The sequence below is a fragment of the Pygocentrus nattereri genome, chromosome 7, assembly GCF_015220715.1.
Source record: "Pygocentrus nattereri isolate fPygNat1 chromosome 7, fPygNat1.pri, whole genome shotgun sequence".
In the NCBI taxonomy this organism is placed as follows: domain Eukaryota; kingdom Metazoa; phylum Chordata; class Actinopteri; order Characiformes; family Serrasalmidae; genus Pygocentrus; species Pygocentrus nattereri.
Window position 1 is genome coordinate 33400290 of NC_051217.1, and position 19695 is coordinate 33419984.

Sequence of the window (19695 nt, forward strand, 5' to 3'; positions counted from 1 at the left end):
TTTCATGGAAATCCACAGCATTACCTGCCAGGCCCTCATGGAATAACCCTCCTGTACCTTCTACACATAAAAGTCTGTTTTTTTGTAAACAGATATAATAACTGAGTTGCAAAGCTTTATTTACCTATTAGTATGATTGACGCTGTGTTTCTACCCATTGACTGAAGTTCTGTTTGAGGCAAACACATGTTGAGGCGAACGCAGAGAAAACAGTCATTACTGCCTTGACATTGAAGACTTTAAGGTGGGGGTAGGTGGGGGTGGGTCGGGGGGGGGTCGGTAGGAAAGCCCCTTAAAACAGTACATGGGCATTATTTAAATCACATTATGTTGCCAAAACACAGTCTTTTCCCTCTCGTCAGTCTTTCTCATGCAGATTAAGTAATTGGCTTTCTGTTTCCAGAGACCACCACTGTGAACAAACACGAGCCAGACGTGCAGACGGACGTGTTCAAGCATTTCTTATGAGGTGAAGAACAGCAGTGCCGAAGGCAGAAAGGTGCTTCAGTAAAACAGTAACAAACATTTGATGATTGTGTTTTTCATTCCATTTATTATGACCACTTGACTTTAGACATAAAAACCCAGTCTCGCCCACTTTCAGTGTTGGCGTGTGCTTAGCTGAAGTAAAATAAGACCGCAAAGAGATCGGAAAAAGGAACGTGTAAATAAAACACACTTCTTCAGAAAAAGGAAACTTTGTAAAGAGGCTGAGGTTATGGAGCAACTTCCCAAGGCACTCAGTCAGAAAACTGGGACAAAATATCATTGACCATTGAAATCATTTAATGTTTTCTTTTTCTTTTAAAGCAAATACAGGTTACTTCACTGGGTCAACACATGTGAACAATATTTTTTTTTCTTTTTTCATAATCAACCTCAGCAAACATACATTCACACGGCTGCATGTAGACTAGATCATTCTTTTGTGTTTTTGTTGCAGTTATGTACAAAGTCGTGATATGCGTCGGTGCCTTTGCCCTATGCGGGACCCATCGGCATATCAGAACATATGTAAGGTGAGGATAAAGTAGAATTATGGCAATAAGCTATACAACATCCAGCCAGTTCGAAGTCTCTGATAGGTCGGTTTTTCGGATCGGTTCGCAGTCGAACGTACACGGGAAGGCGTCCCTACTTCAGCTCACCAAACGGAAACCCGGCTATAGACGTAATGTTACATACAGTATTTACAATGGAATGTCAAGCTTTGAAGTGGGCAGTTAGAAGATGTTGGAATGACAGGGTGAGTTTTGTTACAGGATGGGAAATAATAATGGTTTTCCCCTTTTAAAACTGCGCATATGTTAAAAAAAACTGTGTACACTGGTCACCGTAAAACCGCCTCGTCGCCATCGTGCTCATGAGAGTGATTACAGCAAAGAACACTAGACGTAGGACGTGAATACAGCTTGATTAAACTCATATTGTGTCCCCCGTCTGACATTTAAAGCCCATTATAAACCACTCTGCGCTGGAGGAACTTGTGCTTAACTGGGAAAAAGAAAGGAATGTAATTAATACGAACCCCTGTAGGTAGCCGGGTCAGCACCATGCGAATGACGGAAAGGGAGAAACAACTTAATTGTTAATTAACTGCTTCGGAACAAAAGCATGTGATTTAACGGAAAGAAAAGTGGGTCTCCCTAATCTCCTGCCAGGATTATCCCTCAGCCTTTCCAGTTCTAGTGTGAAAACAAAGTGCTGAAGGTCAGCTGGAGGGGTCGGGTATGAGACTCTGCTTCCTCTTCTGTCTCCATTTGAGAGGCATTTGAAATCATCAGGGCTGAGAAACGCACTACAAGTGAACTGCGAGACAAAAACAACACAACTCCCCTCCACACTGGCCTGAACGTGTAAACATAGAGATGAGGTACTGCGCTAAAGTCAGAGCCCATCCTTCTTTCATTTAATTCCCAGTCAAAGTGTCCATTTACCTCAACAACTAAACATAATCGCATTTTCAGCATTTAGCTTCCTTTCTTTCTCCGAGAGACCTGCTTTCAGTTTCTCACAGAAATCTGCAGGGAGATTTTTCCACACCTCTGAAGTTCAGTCTTAGAAGTTGGTTGGATTTTCTGCTTCTTCTGATCAAAGTTTACGATGTCAAATACATTCAAAACACATTCAAAGATGTTTAAGTCTGGGCTGTGGGGTGGGCAGTCCATTGTTCTGAGAACACCAGCAGCTTCTTTGTTAGGCAAAATATCCTGTTTCTGGTTCATTTTCTCAGTGAGGCTTGTAGCTACACATCCTTTCAGACCCATAGCGCTGAGTCGTCTTCTCAGTGGAAGGATGGACAGAAACACCTGTAGATGGTCTCATCTGAAGCTTGATGTTTTGTCACTCAAAGATGAAAGTAGTGTTTTTCTCTGGTGGTCTACCAAGTCCTGTGTGGTTGTTTGGAGTCCCATTTTTATTAAAACTCTTTTTTTCTCCTTTGACTTTCCTCTTCCTTGTACAAGTGGATTATTTTCCGTCTAATCTTCTCATAAGCATCTCCTGAAGAATGTCTTTTATGGCCAACTGGACTGAAAATGAAATAAACAAAGTGGGGTCTCTGACTTTTGCACAGTACTGTGTGTGTGTGTGTGTGTGTGTGTGTGTCTCCCAACTTCATCTAAAGGGACCAAATACTCTCTTAAAAATAAAGGTCCATTGGAGCGGAACCACCTGTGGTTCCCTATAGACTATTTCAAAATTCTGTGTCAATTTTTTTTAAGTCTGAAGAACTGACACATAATCGAAAGGCACCATACCAATTAAGGTGCACAACCAAGCCAAGAACTTTAGTCCAAGAACCTTTTTTTGAAGAGTTTAAGATTGTTCACCCAGGAACTTTAGCCTTTGTAAAAACAAACCTATTATACACAGCATGGAGAGGACAAACATTTCTGAGCAAAGATTCTGTACAATTTTTTAGACCTTTCTTTAAAAAAGAAAAAAAAAAGAAAAATACATCTCACGTACATCATAGGCACTGCCATGTTTGTAGAACTATTGAGCTAAAGTTGTTCATTAAAAAGAAACAACAAATGAACAATTCAACAGTTAGTCATCACATTTTTTTTTGTTTGTTTTGTTTTTCTCTTGTTTTGCCCAAACAGCAAAGGTGTTAATCTAATGCTAGCACAGATTTGCATTAAGTGGCAATCATTTGGCCCCATTATCTTACAAGAGCCCATGGATTGTCTATGAGATTTCATCTTGCAGAGGCAGGGGAGTTAAGCATTTCACTGACAGGCAGTGATAAATTCAGATGCATTTTTGAGGGGGTTTGGAGAGCAATGAATACGTTGTTAGAAACGTTATTGTCTGTGGAAATAAAATTGTGTTAGCGGAGTGGGCCTAGTGCCGACAATTCACTGACGGTACGTCCCAGTGCCCCATCATGCTGGCAAGCCTTTTACTGTTAAGAGCCAACATAACAGAATCACAGAAAAGACCACAGCTCTGGCTAAATGCAAAAAAGAGAAACAAAGACCAAAAGTAAAAAATAAAAAATAAAAATATACATAAACGCGCTCACTCAGCCACACATGCCAAAAACAACAATACATATATGAAAATAAGGCTTACATATTTGTAACTTATCAGGCTGCCAGGTGTGTCAATTAATGTCCATTGATGAGCTTGATGACTTTTTTTTCCCTTTCCACAAACAACAATTTCTCTGCCTGCAGGCAAAAATAATGCTGTGAACCCCAGTTACTGGCAGCAGAGACAGTGGTTCAGATAATCCGGCAGCACATGGCCTCGTGGTTTCATACCCATCTGTGGTGGTGGCAGTGTTTTTGAGCAGAAGTCGCCTCGTTGAATAAACACAAAAAAGGAACAAGCAGAACACGGTGGATGGAGAGTTTTCAACCCTTCGATATCAGTTTTGAGCATGTTTCGATGTGTTATTGATCTGTTTTCTTCGTTCCCAAGGCTTTCCTTTCAATATTCCTCTCCAATATGTCCATCCGAAGCATCTGAATACGTTGCCGTGTGTTTGAGGACTTATATGCATGTGACAAAATATTACTGAGCCATACTCTTAATATTTACAACGTCAAGCGTATTCCCTTCTCTAGAGCATCGATTACCTCACAAACAATTGGACAAATAGGGCTGGTCCCCGTTAAGAGGCATTTTCACACAGGTTTGGATCTGTTAACAGAAACTGGCTTTGTTAAAGCAAATACTGGACATGCTGACAGCAAGGAAGAGTGATGTTCGAAGGATAAACTGGCCCGTCCCCATCTGTATTAGTGCTAGGAGTTTAGTAGCCAGGAGGCTGGCTCTGTACATCTGTCTGTGCCTTTTCTGCCTGAGTACAGTGTGCATATGGCTAAAACCGGAGCCACGTCCCTCAGCTTTCAGTGTCAAGCCGAGCAAACCTCACCATGGGCTATTAGAATCAATACTATCATAGACATGCTTCAGAGATTAGTCTAGGACTTGTGTGCTTCCCCCCCTAACTGCTCTGTTTCAGCCCAGAAAGGTTCATTCCACAGCAGGCTAAGATGCTCCATCTTTTAAACTCCGCCCACTCACTGACCCTGGCCTCCGGCTCCATGCCCTATTGGCTGAGGGGAGAAAGACGTGGGCTGCGCTACAGAGACCAAACCTCTAAGACGAAACAGCTGTCTAATTTCACTCTGAAACAACTGACCACATATCTTGTAACTATCCATTTACATAAGAGGATTTCTAATATTTTTACCTCCACAGTTTGAGATAACCGACACCCCATTAAAAAAAAAAAAGATATTACTAAAAAGGAAAAAGAGCAACCGTAAATGTAAAAACAACGGTAATGAGATTAAAGCAATAAAAAAAAAATATATCATACATCCAGTGTAGGACTTTCACAAGATGAGAAACACCCGATCCTAAAACAGTTACAAAGTCTCTTTTTATACATTTAATACATTTAGAATAACTTCAAACAAAAGAAGACCAAAGGAAAGGAAATAATAATACACCATAAAATTTTCAAGCAACCAGCCTGAACGGCTTTTAAGAGTCAATGGCGACTGGCATCAGTCAAATGACCACGCCTCTTTTTCGCAGATGTAGCAGGTTAACCTAGTAGCGTGTGGGTATATCAGGATGATGACGTGTTTTTACAAAGCATTTTTCTCGAACGTTCGGTCAGATGGGCTTGGATGGGGGCGGGGGGTTGCCGGGTGGAAGGAGTGAGGGAGATGGAGTGGACGGACGGACGGATGGAGGGAGGTGTGTTGTGAAGGGGTGTGGTCAGATGCAGGAAGGAGCGTAAGATCTGTTGATTCTTTTCTCTCGTTTTTTTTTTTCTTTTCTTTTTGTCGTCGTCGCTGTCGTCGTGCATGCCACGCTACACGTACCACTCTTTCTTTGAAATGACGGAGCCGTCGGTCTGGGACACCATGTCGTCGGTGATTTCGGCCTCTGGCTCGTACTGGAAGGAGAGAGTCCGTTCATTGTAGTCGCGGCTCTCGCCCTCGTCCACTGTGAAGTAGGGCCGCTTCAGGTCCTCTGAGTTGCCGTCGAAGTCTCGCTCCCCGGCCTCGAAGCCACCGGGCCCGCCGCCGATCTGTGCCGGCTTCTTCTCGTCGTCCGAGTCGTCTGGGTACTGCAGGCTCTTGGGTGCAGGCGGGTGGGCAGGCAGACCACCGGCCTTGCTGTAGCCGTTGCCGAAAACATGCTTCTTGGTGCTGTAGTCGCCCTTGAAGGTGCGCTGGCGACGCCGCAGGAAGAAGAAGAGCAGAGCGGCGCCGCCTGCCAGCAGGACCACGCCCCCTACGGCACCCCCGATAGCGGCACCCGAGCTGCTCTGCTCCTGCGGGATCTCACGGCCATCAGGAAACGGGTGGATAGGGAATTCTGGGTAGGAAAAGACATATGGAAGGGGAGAGTGTGTCAGTGCTCTGGTGGGAAAGGAGGTGCATAAGTGCAGGTGCTCTTTTTTGATGAAGGAAAAGGGACATAGGGAAGGGAAAGCAACAGGAGGAAAACAGGAAAAGGATCCCCCGCCCACATCACCAAACCCCAGCCATATTATATAAAACACACCCATGCAACCAAGACCCAGGGAATGCCATTCACAGAGCAGAAACAGGATTCGCCCTGCCCCTTACCCAAAACCCCACCCACATTCTCCCAAACTCTACCCATGCAACCCAGACAAAGTCCTTCAAATAGCAAAAACAAAAGGTGCCCCTGTCCCCACCTCCCAAAGCCCACCCACACCTCCCAAAGCCCACCCACACCTCCCAAAGCCCACCCATGCAAACCAGACCCATGAGTCGCCATTCACACAGCAAAGCAACAGTCACATCAAAATATAAGCAGAGCAAACGACTTTTAATCACTGGCCACCCACAACAAATTTGCCCTACAATCAAACCTACCACCATCTGTTTTAAAGACATTTGCCAAAACAAAGCAGCACAAAACTATTAGCAAACATTTAATAATGTCCAAGTTAATAGTAACATGTCATTTTTAAGTTTGAAATGCCTTCATGTCATGTGTTAATAATGTCTTCTCCTAATTTGTTTGTCAGTTTGTTTACCGACCAATTAGTTAAACATTAATGAACTGTTATCTCTCAGTTGCAGGAACTTGAATTGTTAAAGTTTATTTGAGGAGTTTGAACTGGTTCTCTGTTCTGAATTCACAATGACCAAACATGTGGCAGTAAATGGTCAAATTTACAGCATCTTACAATACAGTTTACAACAAATGGGATCTAACCTCAATTTTCGGCCTGCGATTATTATTATTTCTATTATTACATTATAGAATCATTAACTGTTAGAAATAAAAGTTCTGTTCAGGTACATTTTTCGTCCATCAAGGTACAAACAATGTAAATGTTCCCTCAAAGGTACATCAGCGGTTTTAAGGTCTGATTGTGAACCTTAAATAAGTTTTTCCAGGTGAAAAGTTCTTATTTGTACCTTTTCATAAGCGAATGTTTTAAATCAGGACATTAAAATAAAAAGCCTGGAGACGAGACGGGGTGTGTGGAGTCAGTACAGCTTAGAAAATATCATTTCAGTAGATTATGGTAAAGTTATGGTCCCAGACTAAAGGTACTGGGGTGGACCACCCCAATGACAAGAGGGTCACTGACCTTTATTTCTGAGAGCGTATTATTATATATTGCGTATTAAGAATGAATAAGTTCTGCTTTAGCTAGAGTCTTTAAGTCTTCAGAGATCTTTTAAATGGAGCTGTTTCTTTGAAAGCTACTTCCAGCTCATCTTGAAGCAGTTACTATCCGTACGGTCTTAGTAATTATGTATGAGTATGTTCCACTTTGGTCATGATCTTGCCAATTCATGAATAAATCTTTCCAAAGTATTTTATCATTTGCACACTATTTTAAGTCATCTGTAAACATCTGTAAGCTCCTCTTCCACCATCATCCGGACGGCTTTATCCCTTTTATACTAAACGACTAATGTGACCTTGTGTTTCAGTGACATTGTTAAAAGCTGACGAATGAATTTTTCCAGGTCCTTTTCAGCTAAAAACTTCGACTTGCTCTTAAAGACTCTTCAAACACAGTGACCTACTAATCACAGTGAAATCCTCTGACAACCAGAGGACAAACATATTCAGAACACATGTCGTATATGAGCGTGCTTACAACTGAAACTGTCTACTTGCATTTACAGCTATGTTTAATTATTGTGAATTCAGATCATTACATCGGTTAACATGTCACATAAACTGTGCTTGCAACTGAGTCAAACTGAGACACGTAATTACTATTTAACTCAAATCAACAAACAAGCAGCTCATATAAGTACATTTATACCACATTTCTAAGCTTGCTGGTAAATGATACAGTCCTCTTAACTATGGCATCACAAACTGCTTGCTAATAGTTTAATAATCATCTTCAGACCTTCAACTAGTATTACCATACATTTTTTATACAGTACCAATACCACACTGCTCAGCACCACTACTCTGACTGTAAGTCAGTGCCATTACCAGAATTTATCATTCAGCTCCTGATCATTCATCTATGCGTTTAGTATGAAAGCTGAATTTAACCTTACAAAACGTGAGTCACATCTGAGGGACTGATCGCAAAGCACAGTGGTGCAGATTAATCACAGACGCTCCCAGATTCACACCTGCCTTTGAAAGTAGCAGCCGGCATTTCTGACAACCCGCAAAAACACGAGTCTTTTGTCATGAACCAATGATCAGCATTGTGCTGCTAATGTAGAAAAATGGATCATCAAACGAGGCCACAGTTGAATAAAAAAAAGGCAGCAAATGAAGCACCGTGCTAAAAATACCATCACTTTCATTCTATTCCAAATACATGAAAACCCTTTTTTTTGCATGCATTTATAAGTTAACCTATCAAAAGGCTTTGTTGACTCAGGCACGATGAAGGTATACGGAGAAAACACACAAAAGCAGGACATGCAATGCAAACAAGTCATTTTCGAGCATTAGCTCTCCTCTCAGAACAGGGCCTTAACGCAAAAGCATTTCACAGAGTCATGACCACTGTCATTATGCCTCTTTTTCCTCTGTTTTTCTGACAAAGTCAGCCTTGAAAATGCACAAAAACAAGCACAGACACAAACACACCCCCATAAACAAGCCTAGCATAGCAGCGCATTTGCCTTCACGGAATCTTCCCAGTGGAAACAATGAGAGAAGTCTACAAAACAGTGGGGACGCCGTCATTAAAGATTCAGCAGAGAGCCACCAGTTTCTGCCTCCAGGGCACAAAAGCACTACATGTTGTCCACCGCCGCCAAAATTCCAGTGCACTGCTCTATTAGCCGGTACACGGCGGAATGGCGTTCACCGGGGCCACTTTGTCACATTTCCTGATTGGAGCTGAAGTCATTTGCATATGTTAATGGAATATGGTGGCGAATAGGTCACCCCACATATCTGTGCGGAGCTGCAAGGGTGGCTCATGTGACGGAGGATTATTGAATACGGTGGGTAATGAGGCTGTCAGGGTGAACTGCTCTTGACATATTCTAGCCATAACAGGCGGCTTAATGAGGTCCCTGTTCTGGATCTCTCCATGAGAACTCGCCGGAACCCCACGTGCGCTGAGCTGCTCAGATATCTCTCATTGGAAATCTCAGACAGCTTGTGAAGCACCGCAAGATAAAAGATTCATCACGTTGCGTTTCCTGGAAGTTTCAGAGAACTTACTAACAATGTCATGGCTGAAAAACAAACACCCTTACACAGGTTTGACTTATATAGTGTCAGGCAATGGGGTCCTACTAGGGTCCCGGATTAAACGCTAAAATACTGTGCAAATGTCAGACACCGTTGTTTCTTTACTTCATTTCCAGTCAAAACAGCCACTAAGTACAAAGGGAAATAAGTGAAAGTGACTTTCCAAGACTGGAGCTTAAAAACCGAACTAAAAATATAGAGAAAATTGAACTCTTAACAGCCATGAAACCGTGGGGTCACCATCAGATGAACAGCACCGAAAGCCTTCATTTTTAAGAGAAAACCAAGCTTCAGATCTTAAAAAACCCACCTGTGTTTCTTCATCTGTGAGAAGAAAACTGAACTGTATGGGTCTGGAAGGATGTGAAGCTGTCAGGAAATTGTCACTGGGAAAAGGAAATGCAACCAACTTCTAAGACTGAACTTTGGAGGTGTGAAAAAAATATCCTGCTGATTTCTTTGAAAAACTGAAAGCAAATGTCACAAAACTAATACATAATATACAATATAATTGTATTATATGTATTATCATACAATGTTTTCCTTATAAACATTGCATAGCATTGTACTTTTTGGCTATACTGACTGGAAATTAGGCAAATGAAGGCTGATTAACAGCTTTTGCCCAATGCTGTAGGACATCTCTGTTACAAACGGACCAACAGAATAGGTACAAAACCCAATTCCCATTATGTTAACACATGTGAAAGTAAGGGTGCTGATTCCTGCTCCTATGAAGGTAATTCTGGAAATGGAAAGTTTCGTCAAGAATACATATCTATCTCTATAATAAGATTTTTACAAGGCTAATCCCTATTCTTATACTTAATCCTATTCTTAACTCTTCAACTACATTTTTATCTGCTTTTTCTATAAAGGCAGGACTGAAAATGTATGAAACTCACACAGGCACATACATGCTCATGCCCACAAACCGAAGATCTTTCCACTGGCAAATGAATAGTTTTTTTTTCTTTTTAATTAGCTGTTATGACAGGAAAGCAAGATAGAGCCAAAAAAGATAACCACTGAACGCTGGGCTAATAATGGGCTTTGAAATGATTGCATTTTACTCTTAACTCTATTAAGCCATTATACCCAATTACAGCAGCTTTCTCATTAGCTAAATGATAAACCCTGGGAAGAAAAGGGGGCCACTGCTACTGAAGACTGCTCTCGTATCTGAGGGGCCAGGAACCGTCTGCTTTTGGAAGTCCTGCTTGATTCCTTAAGCTTAATTACCGAAGGAGTCCGTCTCTCAAAGCTCAGGCCTGCTGAACCACAGGAACCTGATTTTGTTGTGTGCTCCTTGCCCACCTCCTGCCTCTGTTTCTGATGCATGTGCAGAGGCCTTTTCCAGCAGTGCTGCTGGCTAGTCTCTCAGATATCAGCTCCCAGGTTTTAATCTGGCCCCTAATGGGATTAGAAGAGACTGAGGGGCTTCATTACCTACATGACTGAGAGAGCAGGCAGGGGTCACCTTTGGCGAGAGAGAGAAAGAGAGAAAGAGAGCAAGACGACTGAGGAGTTTAAAGGAAAGTAGTCTTCCGCTTTAAATTCAGTCTTCCTCCCTTCAGTGCACCCCTCCATCAACATCTGCGCACTTTCCCAGCATTCATCATTCTAACTGCTTCTTTCCCTCACTCTCTCGCTGTCTGTCTCTCTTCCTCATGCCCTCTCTCTGTCTCTCTCTCTTCTTTTCGATCTCTATCGTGCTGAGGCATCCTCGTGAGTCCACTCTGTATTCATATTGCAGAGAAAACGAGACCCTGACAACATGGACCCCTCAAATGTGCAGAATGGGCGATATAAAAAAGGCCGCAGCTTCTTTCAAAAGGAACTTGTGGTTCAGTGAGAGAGATGCGGTGTCTCCATGAACAGGCACATTAAGGCAGCACTGGACTTTGGAAAAACTCTTGTTCCAAGCCATTAACCTCACAGGCCAGAGACGAGCACAATGTTGCGTCATATTCATAATAGCATGTGATCTAACATCGTTTTCTTGGACTGTTACCCATTTTCCCCCAACTAGTCAAAGCCAATTTCATCCTCTGATTAAATATCCCCCCGTAGCATGATGTTGCCATGCTGGGAGGGTGAAGGTTAGCAGGTGACTCCACACCTTTTCAAACTGTTGCCACTGGAACATCACTGGTCAGCTCAACGAGCTTGCAGGAGAACCCTAACATCCAATTCTGTTACGTCAGCTAATGGACAACTACATTGGTTAGCATCGTGTTGGGTAAATGGGGGGAGAGGGCCATTCCACCCACATAAAGAGAATGAGGCTAATGACTGATCTCATGATCTCCTGATGGTGATAAAACCAAGGATCAGTCTGGCTTCAGGTGTATTAAACCCTTTAATTTGGTGCTCTATTGATGCTGTTGTCATAGAGGCTGCTTAAATGGACAATATCCACAACATGAAGCAATGAGGCACTTTATCAGAAGAGAATGAAGCAGCGTAGAACCAAGTTTTTGAGCCCTTTTCCTCAAAACATGAAAAAAAAAAGCCGTAAGTGCACAACTATTATGGTTTGAGTCTATTTTCAACCGTTTACTGCAGCAAAAAGCAGGCAAAACCATATATACTCAAAAATACTCCTGAAACATCTTTCACTCTTCAGTCACAACTGGATAAAACAAAACTGTCGTGGAAATGTTCTGTGTTACTGCAGGCACTGCTGTGCCTTTTATGGTTCCAAGGCAAAGCTTCTGCAGTCGTGCTCTGAGAGCTGCTAAGAAAAAAAAAGTCTTTCTGATAAAAAAAAAAAAAAGACAGCAGAAAAGCAGTCAGGCTGAAAAATAATCGATTTTAAATTAAATAAAAATATCCAATTAAAAAAAGCAGGCCATAAAACAAAACTTTAGTCCAAATGTCACTTTATGCACATGCCAAATATTAAATGAGTTTACTTCAGTGTAAATTAGCATGTAAATAATAACTTTAAAACTAACTTTATTAATAACTTAATAACTTTAAAGAAAAACTTCCTTTAACTGTAATGTAAATTAATGCAAAGAGATTTTATTACAACCAATTTTGGAATTTCAGTCCATTCATCATGAATTGTTCACACAATGTAAAGGTTGGCTGCTCAAATAATGTAGAAAGATAAAAATAAATAAGAAATAGAAAAATAGAAAAGAAAAATAAAAAATGGACATGGTTTCTTTGGCAGCAATAATATCTTATTTAAATGGTTATCTGGCCTGGGAGCGCCTCGGAATCCCTCCCAGGGAGCTAGTGGAAGTGGCTGGGGAAAGGGAGGTCTGGGCTTCATTGCTCAGGATGCTGCCCCTGCGACCCGAACCCCGGAGAAGCGGAAGATGATGGATGGATGGATGGATGGATGAACATACAAACACTGGTACTCAAACTGGATCAGAGAGGGAATTTTTTTTACTGCAACGCCCCTAATAGAAGACATTTGTTTGATTGTGCTGTATTTTGTTGAGTTAAATCTTTAATTAGTACTTGTTTGACACAAATCATGCTGAAATGGTGTGCATATTAGTTATAATAAACCCCGTCTCTTTATCTCTGCACAAATATATTTACATGACACCGTTGCATTTTTTATAAACTAGCCTCAACCTCATTTTTCACACCCCCATAGTGTCCATTTCACCAGCAGAATGGAAATAGACTCAGATATTTTTAATTAACATAATCCATTTTTTTTTTCCACATGACTCTGTTCTCCGATGAGGTCCCCTTGCTGTAAAAACCATTCAACTCTTTCCGCAAAGATGGACATCCTGAGATAAAACAGCACAGTTGCAGTTTTCTTCATATAAAACGATTTTAAATAAAAATAAGCATTAAAACACTTATATTCCACCAATGCTACTGAAGAAAACAATGCATAGCTCAATTGACGGACCTGCAAAACAGGTGGAAACTGCACTTAATGCAACTGTAAAAAGAGGTTAATAACGGCTTGAGAAACCTGTGTCTCACACCGTTTTACAACCCCCAGGATATAGGAGCTCCCTGATATTCACAGTGTCAGAGATAATCAACGACAAGTGTCTCTGTTGAGCAAGACAGTTATTTTGATGTCCCTGGCTCAGGAACGAGGGCTACGTGACTTGTATGAACATGTTGTGTGATGGAACATTTGCTCACAGTTGAAATTAAAGTGAAGGATGAGGGACGGGTACAGAAACAAAACCTCACAGCGGGATTTCCAGCCTCCTCATCTCATCAGTAGATGGGAAGCCTGTTTTTTTTTTTCCCAGGAAGACACTTCTTTTCTTAGCAACTCTCGTATGTTGGTTTCCGCATATGAATCCCACCCTGCCTGATGTGCCTTGACTTGAACACATTCTATGGCAGCAATGTCATATTCTATACACTGGGTGAGAACCGTGTTCAGCCTCGGGTATATGTGGTGGGAACAGGAGCCGGGAAGCTTCCTTGGAAAATCAGTGCTCCTGCTTTCTTATGAAACGCGTGGGCTTGTTGTCAATTGCGGTGGTTATGTCACAAGTTAATCATTTTAGCTCGACACCACTAATAAAACGTTGGATCGGGTTTCTAATGAAGGCGGAGGTGGAGGGGGTGGTGGGGGGGGGGGGGGGGTCTTAGCGTTTACAGTAGCTGACAGAAGCATAGTGAGGGTAGGTGGGGGGGTGGAGGGGTGTAGGGGGGCTAGGAGGAAGTGTTCAACGCCTTGTCGCTAACGGCAACACCTGCCAGCAGGCAGATAAAGCACGACTCAAAGCTCCTTGCCAGCTGCCCCTGGTGCGGTTCCGCAAAACAAAAGATACCGCCTATTAACAAGCCTCTGGGAATATGCAGATAGTGAGGTTACCTTGAGTTGCGACAGCGGCGCAGGACCCATTGAGATTAATAGGTGGCAACATGCGTTATAATTCAATCCTGTGGCATGATAGATTTATAATATGTGGCAGGACGGATTGCAAGCCTGTATGAGTGCCTGCCAGGATGCTTTCTTTTTGCTAATCATTTTAGATTTTTTCTTTTTTTCCATATTTTTTTCCACATTTAAAGTCTACTTTATGTTGCATGCATGATTTATTGTTTAGAATAAGAGCAGTGCCTGCTCTTTCAAGAGCAGATCTAATATAGCGCATGTCTTTCGGCAGTGTATGATGTCAGGTTTAATATCTCCCTCACAAGTACTAACACTGAGATAAGGACGTGTGACTAATATCTTGCCTTACAGGAATAGCCTAAAACTGCACGTAGGACACAGCTCAATCTATCACAGCCTGGCTTTTCTGTTTTTTTCACGTTTCTCTAGCATTTTTATGACTTTGGCAAGACACGGATAAGGGGTAGAGCTACTGAAAAGCCGCTTGGGCAAGAATGACGAGAGCTACAGCGATAAATGTCAGCCAGTGCCTCTCATCGTAATGATTCCAAGCGATTTCCTATGACCACATAATGCTTCCTGACCGAAATAAAGCCTACATCCTGTACCTTGAACCCGGCGACTGATGGCAATTAACATAAACTGCCATTTATGTCAACCAACAAAATAAAGCCTCGCTGCATCAGTCAGCTGTCGAGGCAGTGTCATCGCCGTCATAAATCCAAATATCATATTTCTATTCTGGGCGTCGCTGGGTTTTATGACCTCACTGTGTATTTCTTTGTGCAATGTGAGATGGGAGATGTCATCTCTGGATTTATCTGTCATTAATATTACTGGAGTGCCATGAGACAAGGGAGAAAACCAGGCTGTGTGTGTGTTTGTCTGCCTGTCCACAGGCCTGTACAGAGTGGCGAGTCGTGATGCCTGATTCACAAAACACATTCAGCTCAGATTCAGAGCTCCTGACCAAGTTTCAGCTCCACAAAACCCAATGAAAGAAACTGCACTGAACTCATTTTATGACGGAGGTTAACTTTCTCTGTTGACCCAGGCTAAAATACTCAAGCTGTGAACAGCCATTCATGTGAAATCGAAGGAGTCCAGCTGCTGATTTTTCAAAGAAGGACAAATAATGTTGTAAAGTTATGATGTTTATGATGTTAAAAAGCAATGCTGCTGTGTTTGTGCTTACTGGAGTAATACATCGCTATAAATCTCGTATCTCTAAAAAGCAAACTCTACAGGAGAAGGACACAGCCTCCTCAACTTTTTACAGAAGTTGATCTAACAATAGTTTTTCCCCCAAAGTAATTTTGACCCATTGTTTTTGACCCATTTTACCCAGTGAAAAGTTTTCAAGAGTTTTCAAATTATACAAAAAAGAAAAAACTGACAACAATGGTTTTGTTTTGATACTGAAAGTTGAATTCTGCATATCTATGTACTTGTATATGATTTGTTTCCTCATATTATTCTTCTTCATGTGAGTGACGCTGCAAATGTGACCTAACCGAAGGGGCCAACTTGATCAGACCTGATTGGTCCAAGAGTGCCTCATGATCCTACATCCCAAACTTATCATGTCCTGGAGCAGGTAGGTATGCAGTTTAAGTTGCCATGGCGATAAACGCCAGTAAAAAATGACCCACCATTGTGAGAAATCCAGGCTTAGATTAAAATAATCTTAAAGTTAGATTAAGTGACCCTTTTTCGTCCCATAACGGGGAAATTTCACCTCTGCATTTAACCCATCCATGAAGTGAAACACCACATACACTCTAGTGAGCACACACACACACTAGGGGCAGTGAGTACACTTGCCCGGAGCGGTGGGCAGCACAATCCGCAGCGCCTTGGGAGCAGTTGAGGGTTAGGTGTCTTGCTCAAGGACACCTCAGTCGGCTCTGGGGATCTAACCGGCGACCTTCCGGTCACGAGGCTGCTTCCTTAACCTCCAGCCCATGACTGCCCCTAGCTGGCTAAACAAGAAATCTTGCCTTGTGAAACAGGCCCCTGGTGTAAGTGACTGTGTGTTTGTATGTATGTGCAACGTTTGTGTACATGCCTACAGGGCTGCGTCCATGTGCATGTGTGTATAGGTGGTTGTATGTATGTAGTTACTGTATATGTACAAATGTAGCTGTGAGTTCATGTGTACATGACTTTTAAGGCTGCAGATATATATCTATCAATATGGAGCTGTATGCAAAAGTTATTTGTTCATTTTTTACTTCTAGCACATGTTTTTCCCCAATATGTTAAACTGAGCAAATAAAATTAGCAAAAAATGCCATATTTAATCAGTTAGTTCTCTGTAGGTGTTTACTTAAAAGATGTCATTTGACCACAGTATGTCATTTGCATACTTTTATAGAGTATAATACAGTATTTGCATCCTTGTGCCTTATTTTCATCATAAACAAATGAAAATTTGGCGATAATGCTCTAGGTCATCTGCTATTAGCAGTCACTCTCACCATGGATAAGTTCAAATGGCTGCTTGCTGCCTTCAGTCACAGTGGAGAACATCAAAGAATGCCACATGGCCAGATGTATACATGGCATAAGCCTGCTTAACTGTTTCTGTAGAAAGTATCAACATGGCTGAATGGTGCTAATTCCTAGCATAGTCTGCTGCTTAGCTAATTAGCATGCTAGGTAAGTAGTAAGGTTGACCTTGGTAATGAAACAAGGCTCAATGTTAAAGGAAAAGGGTGAGAAAATTGCTGTCCTTGACCATTTATTTTAGATACCCACACCTAGTGCTGTAAAACAGCAGGAATCTGGCTAATTAATCGACACCCGCCATGCTGTTAGCTGTTATTGTAACTAGGCAGTTAAATGCAAGGTTAGGAATCGTGTGTTGTGTTCAAAAAGCTACAATGAGGTATGCTAGTTACCTAATTGGAGGTTGTCCACCTGTTTCTGAGACTTAATGCTTTCTAGCATTAAATTCTGGCTATGCCACTGGAATGCATATTTGGCAATGAGCTATACTGTGACTTGTATGCACGTGACACTCTGTATGCATGTACATAATAATCTGTCAGTGACTGGTTTCAGGGTGAGGCTGGGCTGTAGTAAAGGCCTCTGGGGGAAGGACTTGCCCGCACAAGCAGCGCAGACGCAAGCCAAACCTTACACATTCCTATCATCTAACAGCATCGCATGGAAAAAGCTCTGAAAAAGCGGAGCTCAGAGGGGCCTGTTGAGGAGAAGCAAAATACCTCGACAGAAACAAATGAAATAGAGACACAAAACCCTCTCTGAAAAGGCACCGAAACAAAGAGAGATATAACACCTCCTCTGTTTGTGAGATGGAGGAAAAAAAAAGACGAGAAGAGAAATGACAGGAAGTAGAAAATGACATCACAAGAGCGCTAGAACGGGAACAAAGAGAGAGAGGCTTTGTTTAGTGATTCGGGAGAGAGAGAGATACACACATTTCCTCCCGGCCTGGATTTGCCGGGGGTTCAGAAACTCACAGAAATGCGATGCTGCCACAAAGAATAAAACCTAATCGGCAACTACAATTTAGCAAGCGGCAAAGTGTCCCTCTCCACCAAGAAGCTCTGTCTGCACCTCTGCTTTCTTCTTCTATCTGGGCTTTACCGGCTCTTTAAGCGCTATCGCTCCATTCCCTCGCCTCTTCCTACGGTGTTTAGCTTTGGGTAAATAGGAATAAAATGTCAACGCCACCACTACAACCTTTAGACCTGAAATGCGAATGGAAATTAGTGTGAAAAACGGTGTGCAGCCTGCTCTGGAGGAGATAAGTGAGAACAGTGAGGAAATCATGACATCAAGCATGGATGACATATTCCAGGCTGCGACCTGAACTCGTGCCGGCACCCTGGGCCTCCGTCCATCTCTCTCTGGGGGTGTGGATGGGATGAATTTTGCACCAGTTGGCCTAATCGCATTTTTCTCACCATAGCAAAAGATTTTGCTCACTGATGGAAGATTGGAGGGTCTGTGGGTTGTAATGACACTTGCATGCCACTCGTGTTGAATACAAGGCAAGGAGTGCCTTCGCGCCTCTAAGCTGATACGCTTGAGAGCTTGAGTCAAATAATGAAAGAACGAATACTTGGGTTGGCACATGAGAAGGTCTCTGCGAGAAATGCAAAGAAAGCTTCTGACTGGATGACAACAGGAGATGAGACAAGAGCAGAAAAGATGAGAGGAGAGGAAATTAGAGGAGAGGAGATGAGTAGAAAGGAGACAAGAGGAGATGGGATGAGAAGAGATGGGAAGAGGCAGAAGGAGATGAGACGAGAAAAGAACAGGAGAAACAAAGAGAGGAGAGGAAAGGAGAGGACACCAAATATGACAATTTGAAAAAAAAGAGGTCAGGGAAAGAAATGAGGAGAGAAAAGTGGAGAGAAGAGTAGACGTGAAGAGATGAGGGAACAAAATGAGACAAGAGGATCGAGGAGGAGAGCAAAGAGAAGAGAAAACACAGAGAAGAAGAGGGGAAAGGAGATGAATCAAGGCTAGACAACAGCGAAGGGAGATGACAAGAGAATAACTGAGACAAGAGGAGAGGATAGAAAAGAAGAGAGGAAAGGAGACAAGATGAAGGAAGAGAAGTGGAGAGAAATGGTGAGAAGAGTAATCCCTCAAGACCAGATGACAGGAAACAAAAGGAGAGAGAGAGAGAAGTGGCAAAATAAGACAAGAGGAGAGAATGCAAGAGGACAGGGGACAAAATCAGACAAGAAGAATCAATAAGAAAGGACAGCGGACAAAATGAGACAGGTGGAGAAGAGAGAAAACAAAAGTCAAGACAAGAAAAGAGGAGAGAAGAGATGAGAGGAATAAAAGGAAGGAGATGAAAACGGAGGAGACAAAAAGAGAAGAGAGCAGAAGAGAAGAGCAGACAGCAGAGGAGACAAAGAGAAGAAAAGAGAAGAGAGCAGAGGAGAAGAGAAGACAGCAAAAGAGAAGAAAGGAGAAGAGAAGTGGAGATGACTAGGAGAACAGAGAGAGCATTACGGAGGTAACTTGTTTACCCGCAGTGCTCAGCTTGTGTTGGGCTGCTTTCGTCTCCTCTGATGATTATTTTTCGCCCTGCTGTGTGTAATGAGTGAATCATCACTGCAGCACTGACCCAGGGTTACTCTCTGACCCACTTACATGCCCTCCCCGGGGCGGCTGCTTGCAGCAGGGACGCATGGTGCCATGGGGCAGGTGGGGGGTTGGTCATGCTGAGATCACTGCCAGAGTAGACGCTTCACTGTGTGAACTGTGTTCACTTTGCGAACAGCTATAATTAAACTATCAACAATTATTCGTACTATTAACTAATTGCAACATCACTTTCCCACAGCCATCGTTCCTCTTTTTTTGATTCAGTAAAGCAACAGAGGCCATTTCGCCCCCTGCACTTCCTGTAGTGTACTGCAGTCTGTCAGAATGATGGCACAGGAAGAGCATTATCAAGCTTTTGTTTTAAAGAAAATAATTTTTTCCACAACCTACATCAAATTGACAAATCTTTGCAGCCCTAGCTGGGTGCCCATCCTATGTCCATTACAACTCCCTTGTGTTATAAATTCCATTCACCCCAGCAGAGACCTACTGCCTAGCTGACAGCACGGTGAGTGCATGGACTGCTGGGATAGATCAGTGTTGCCTAG

The 19695-nt window shown here is 42.5% G+C and overlaps 1 protein-coding gene across 1 annotated transcript in view; it reads right to left on the reverse strand.

Moving 5' to 3' along the window:
* Positions 1-763: 763 nt before the first annotated feature.
* nectin1b (nectin cell adhesion molecule 1b) overlaps positions 764-19695 on the reverse strand; it is a 142179-nt gene continuing 123247 nt past the window's right edge. The window contains exon 6 of the mRNA XM_017701951.2: positions 764-5850. Within this exon, the coding sequence (XP_017557440.1) occupies positions 5342-5850 (509 nt within the window). The 3' untranslated portion in view covers positions 764-5341. The remainder of the gene's footprint in view (positions 5851-19695) is intronic.